The sequence below is a fragment of the Callorhinchus milii genome, unplaced genomic scaffold (genome assembly GCF_018977255.1).
Source record: "Callorhinchus milii isolate IMCB2004 unplaced genomic scaffold, IMCB_Cmil_1.0 Scaffold9, whole genome shotgun sequence".
Lineage (NCBI taxonomy): Eukaryota > Metazoa > Chordata > Chondrichthyes > Chimaeriformes > Callorhinchidae > Callorhinchus > Callorhinchus milii.
The window spans coordinates 3,215,565-3,221,808 of NW_024704750.1; the positions used below are offsets into that span (position 1 = coordinate 3,215,565).

At 41.5% G+C, this 6,244-nt stretch overlaps 1 protein-coding gene across 1 annotated transcript in view; it reads left to right on the forward strand.

The window, feature by feature from the left end:
* The window catches only part of kcnh5b (potassium voltage-gated channel, subfamily H (eag-related), member 5b), an 81,322-nt gene extending 76,312 nt beyond the window's left edge, over window positions 1–5,010 (forward strand). Inside the window, exons 11-12 of the mRNA XM_007903885.2 lie at window positions 3,727–3,842; window positions 4,206–5,010. Of these exons, the coding sequence (XP_007902076.1) occupies window positions 3,727–3,842; window positions 4,206–5,010 (921 nt within the window). The remainder of the gene's footprint in view (window positions 1–3,726; window positions 3,843–4,205) is intronic.
* The last annotated feature ends 1,234 nt before the right edge of the window (window positions 5,011–6,244 follow it).

Here is a 6,244-nt window from a genome sequence, read left to right on the forward strand (position 1 = left end):
AATTTTAAGTCAGCATTGAAAATTAATTGCATTTGCATCGCTCGCAGCAACTGCACAGGTTAAATAGCTCTTTAGTAAAGTATTTAATGGGTGTAGATTTGATGAAAGAGATACTCATCTATAACAAGAATGTATTACAAGAGAAAGTGTTCATACTTGATATGAGAAGCCATATAAATAAGAAGTGGCACACTGTGTGATTGCCTCTTTGTCTTGCATAGATTTCTCTCTGAGGATATTAGTATTCCTTACACTTGATATAGTGTCTTTCATATTATTGAAACGTCTCGAAAAGCATCACAGAACTTACTGCGGAGTGTAGTGACTGAGTATTTTGTGGGCAATATTCTGGTGCTCGGAAACAATCCTAGACAGATAACATTTGTCCAGTACAAAACAAGACCTTTGGAGTCTGTTACCATTTCGGAAAATAACAGGTTTAAAAAAAGTCAATTATTTCATTCCATTTACCTTTCGTTGCAATGATTTTTCCCCCCATTAGACAGAAGGTGGGTCACCAGAAACAACCCTTTCACACCCTCATTAGCTAAACTCCAAATGAATCCTAATAATAATCCTTGCGTTTGATGTAATGCTTTTCACGTCAGCTCAGTGTGCTTCACAGGATAAACAACAAAGTGTAGTAACTGTATATTTTGTGGACAAATTGTGCTGTGAGTGACCTGATGCTATAATGAATCGCACCATAATAGGTTTCTACTGTAGATGCTCATTACCATTTCGTCTTTCAACGTTACCTCACTGGGTGTAGGCTTTTGCAGCTGCCAAGAAGCTTCAAGCAAAAATCAACCAACAATATTGCTTAGTTTTCAATAAAACTGAGAAAAGCGTTTTGCTAACAAAAAACAATCAAGTACTGAATAACACTGCATGGCTGTTATGTGAAGCTACAGGCCTCGGCACAAATCAGCTAATGAAAACATTTAAGTTCCAACTTCTGGTGCACTGTTCTATGTGAGTTCTTTAGTAAAGATCATCTGGCTATAAATAAATAGTTGGTGCAAGTACCTTTTAACTCCTACAATGCAGAAATTTTGCCCACAAAATATCTAGTCAACGCTCTTTACAGTGTATTCTGTGAAGCGCTTTGAGACGTCTCAAAAACGTTATAGGGCACTATATCAAATGCAAGGATTATTATATTATTATAAATATGTTAGCATAATAGATGCAAATGTGATCATTTAAGGATATTATTATAACTATATCCTAAAAGTGACTCTTTTGACCTTGATACATTAGGTGCTGAACTTCAACTGTACGTTGTATTGAGGAATTCTTGAAGCTACGTCAAACTGGGAGGGGTAATGGGAGAATCTCAAATAAACTACACATTGAGATAAATATCTATACTTTCAGGATTTTAAAGACCTTTTTGCCAATGAAAATAAGTTCAGCTTTGCTTGCATCTCCTCAACACTGAAGAGCTTTAAGTCCCACAAGACATTATTGATCTCTCCGAACCCATTTAAATGTCCTTAGAAAGGAAGACACCTCAGACCTCGCAAGATATTCCAACCGCCTTGTCACAAAGCAAAGACCTACCAAAGATCAAAATAAGAACAGTCAAATGCACTTAAAGGCGTACTCTAACCTTGTGATTAGCATCATTGAATTAACTGTGAATCTTCAGTGAAATAAACTCACCTAAATCTATTTATTTTCTTCTCCCTACTGGTTTGATGCCAATGCTTTTCTTATTGTGAAGTTACAATCTATTGATTTTCAAATGTTCCAATTTCATAACAGTAACACTGTCAGAGATCACACCAGTTAATAAGGAACAGAGGGCATAGGGGAAGGGAACAGGAGGGAATAGGACTCATTGGGCTGAATGTTGCTTTTAATATCCCTCTCTCCAAAAAATAATTTGAATTCATCTCACCTTTGTTTTATTCTACGTGATTCTGTTGATTTTGCTCTGCATGGTCAATGATGCACAGGAAGGGGATGTTTAGGTTATCGAACTCAACAATAGAAAGAAGGTGCACAATGCAAACAGAATTACCGAAACATCTTACTTTAGTGCTTATCTGTAGAGATTGATATAGATGTTAACTTGTTTTCTCAAAAACATTTCCAATCCAGATCCCTCAACGTTGCAAAGTTGTGTTGTATTTTCACATTCAGACTGTATGAATCACGTCATTTTCAGGGTTAGAAAAATATAAGATCAGTAGGATAATAATGAGAATCCTTGCATTTGACATAGTGCCTTATGTTGTTTCAGTGTCTCAAAGTGATTCACAGGATTTGCTGTAAAAGTGTAGTGACTTCATTGGCAGGCAAAAGTTACAATGTTTGTTTATTTGAATGGGCACCATCGGGTGTTTGTTATTTGTGCTTATTACCAACCAATTTCTGTTGACTAGGAATAGGCACGAGTTATAGTGAGATCTCGAAGGACCCGCCAGTGCAGTACCTCATGTACATGTGCAAATTAGGCATCTGATGTAAAACCATGTTCACAGGACTGAAATGTAATGGAAATATTAACCTTTACTTACGTGAAAGACATGGTGCCCCATTAACTGCTGTGAAATCCATTTCCTGACCAACGCACAGAAATATTCCTGCTCCACAAAAAGAAAATCTGTTTCCAAAGGTGACGAGGCTTTTGACAACAGGGGTCAACTTTGGAAATGAGTGGTTTATTGATTCAGAATACTCACAATACTGACAGACAATCTTTGGTCATGGGTTTCTGGCAGAACCTCAGCACCAAGGAACAACAGAGTTCAAAATGTCCCGAATAGTTAAAAACAGCAGCTTAAATGGCATTTTAATGGTAAAAGCAGCTTGGGGCATCGATGCATCTCCTACAGGGAACCCAATGTACATGAATGCCAGACTGCGAAAGCTCGTCTGAAGCCAGTTTCATATCACAGCCAAAGTATTAAGAGGACGATTAAATGGATCAAAGGGCCTTTTCTTTCTCTTGGGTCAGTGTGACACTCATGTGGTTCCTTACTGGTAATGTACTTTATGACATGTTGTCATTGTTCAGTCCCTAACTACTGTGGTGCTTTTTCAACCAACCAAAGGAGTAACAATTGCCAACCGCCAACCCCACAGTTTCTCTGTAAGTTGACAACCCAAACTCATTGGGGATAAAAATTCTACAAACATTCCAAGATTTAGTCCCGCATAAAAAAATTGCCGTCAAAAGAATACATAATAATAATATTAATAATAATCATACTTGCATTTGATATATTTGTGGAGTCCTGTAGCTCAGTGATTAGAGCACTCGCTTTGCAAGCGAGAGACCTGAGTTCAATTCCCGGCAGGTCAGGGCGAAACCTTGGGCAAGTTTCCTTACTCCACACAGAGCCTAATAATAATCCCTCCAAAACCAAAAACAATAATAAATTGGTCATTTTCCATCTACGACTGTTTGTGGGACATTGCTGTGCGTAATTGGCTGCCGCGTTCGCCCACAAATATACAGTCAATTCACTTTACAGTATGTTCTGTGAAGCGCTTTGGGACGTCCTCCCGACGTGAAAAGCGCTATATCAAATGCAAGGATTATTATTATTATTATAGTGCCTTATCGCACCATTGAGACCTCTCTAAGCGCTTCGCAGGGGGTTGAAAGATAGTCCTTGTAACATTTAATAGTTTCTGTGCCTCCAAAAAAAAAGTGCGCAAGTGCAGGCAGATCAAGTTGTGAAGAGTCATTTTCCTGGGATTTCTTTTCAGATCATTTTTCGGAAGATCAGCGAGGTGAAGCAAGAGGAAGAGGAGCGTCTGCGGAGGAAGAATGAAGTGACGCTCAGCATCCCTGTGGACCACCCTGTCAGGAAGCTCTTCCAGAGGTTATTATAAAAATAATTATGATAATAATAATAATCATCATATTCAAGACTGAGGTGGATAGATATTTGTTAGGTCAGGGTATTAAGGGATTCAGGGCAAGGGCGGGTAATTGGAGTTGAGGTACCGATCAGCCGTGATCTTATAGAATGGCAGAACAGGCTTGAGAGGCTGAATGGCCTCCTCCTGTTTCTATGTTTCTACATAGCGCCTTTTCACATCTTCGAGACGTTTCAAAGTGCTTCACAGAAGTGTACTGTCAAGTGAAATGACTGTGTATTTTGTGGGTGAACCGAGGCAGCCAATTGCGCACAGCAGTGGAGTGCGCGGCCAAATTATTGATTATTTTTTAATATATATTTTAGGTTCAAGCAGCAGAAGGAGCTTCGGAATCAGGGGAGCAGCGAGCCTGACAGGAACCACCTGAAGGTGGACAACCACTCGTTCCACAACGGGGGTCCCACCACAGGCAGCAGCGTGGTTACTGTGTCACAGATCACACCCATCCCTTCCTCCCTCTCCTTTGCCAAAAGCAACGAGCAAAAGGAGGAAGGGGAGCGAGAGCCGGTGGAGCTGAAGCCAAATGGCCTGCGTGATCAGATGTGCCTGAAGGTCAACAGCCCGGCGAGGATCAAAGCCGGGAGCGTCAGAGGGTGGATACGACTGAAAAACCCTCTGAGGGAGGGCGGGGAGGAGGAGGAGGGGGAGAAGAAAGGCGTCTGGAACAATGTCACCAAAGCCGAATCCATGGAGATTCTTTCGGAGGACTCGAAAGGGGGCAACTCCGAGAATGTGGAGGTAAAAAACTGTTTGAGGAAAACAGACTCGTGTGACAGTGGTATCACCAAAAGCGATCTGAGGCTGGACAATGCCGGGGAAATCCGCAGTCCCTTGGAACACAGCCCCATCCAGGTGGATATCAGACACCCCTTCTACCCAATCCCAGAGCAGGCCTTGCAGACCACCTTGCAGGAAGTCAAAGTGGAACTCAAAGACGATATTCAGTTGCTTTGCGACAGAATGACAGCCCTCGAGAGACAAGTGGGTGAGATCTTGCAAATACTGTCGCAAAAGAACCCGTCGAAGACGCTCCCTCAGCAGCCTCAGGAAATATTTCACGTTCCCAGGCCTGGCACGCCTTCGCCGGAGAAAAAGGATGATCAGTGTTAGCTTGTAAAACGCTGTGAAGGATTTTACCCTCACACCACAGATTCCAAACCAAAATGCACAACAGGCCAGGCTGCTTTGCCTAGTCTGAAGAACTTTGCACGTCCAGCTGGATTCTGGCCTGACAAAGAGAAGTGTTCAAGGCGTTTTACTTGTAAACGATTCAGATGAACTCTAGGCACTCGCACACGCACACACATGCACGTACACACGCAAGCACACACGCATGCACACATACATACACGTGCACACGCACAAACACACACACACAAAGACACACGCACAATCATTTACAGTCCTGCACTGCAGCACATGTTCGTTCATTCTGTGCAAGACCTGTGAAGACCTGCCAGGATTTCTACATGGGAGGTCTTTTGAAACACTTTAAGCTGAGCTGAGTGAAGCTCTTGATCCTTGGTGTGTGGGGAGGGGAGACTTCCTCTCTCTTTTTAAGGTCTGTTTGATGCATGCTGTTTTTTTCCCCAGTGTCTAAAGAAAGCAGTCGCATTCAATATCTCGCTGTAAGTTTCTTTATTCCAACCTCACGGTTGAGTAAAACTTACTTTAATATTTTTCGGGGGGGGGGGGGGGGGGGGTGGCGAGGTGGGGTGGCAGAAAACCAAAAGCAATTTTGACACTAAATGTAACTTGATGGATAAGAAGCAATTGAAGCCTTTAATATATACAGTGGAGAAATTCTACAGCCTTGAAACGATAGGACGATAATATGAAATCACACAAGGAAAGGTCATTTTTCTACTTGCAGCAAATAATTCCAAGTTTCCTATCGATGTGAACATTTTTGTACGTTTGTTTTAATTCTCCTCAGTCAGTCTGGAGGCTGAGAGAGGGGTCAGTAGGACGAATAATTCAGGATGAATAATTTAGTAGCGATACGATGGAAGGCACATCAAAACATTCGCCCAACACAATAATCCATCAGATGTGCAGAGAATGCACCAGATAGGCTATGATTTGTTTTGAAGGCAATGAGAAATCAGGTAAATGAGCAGATTATGAGTTATTAGGAATACAGTGTACAAGTTGGACACCAGTAGCCTCAACTAATTGCAAACATTTGTCATTTACGTGTATTGCTGGAGCGTAGCCAAGACCTCACCAAGGTGCAGATCAATCTTACTTTATTTGTTAATAAAACCCGGAATAATTTCATATTTGTTGGAAGAGCCCCTCTGTTATTTTCCTTTTCCTCTACACATGTTGGAAGCTTGGCTCA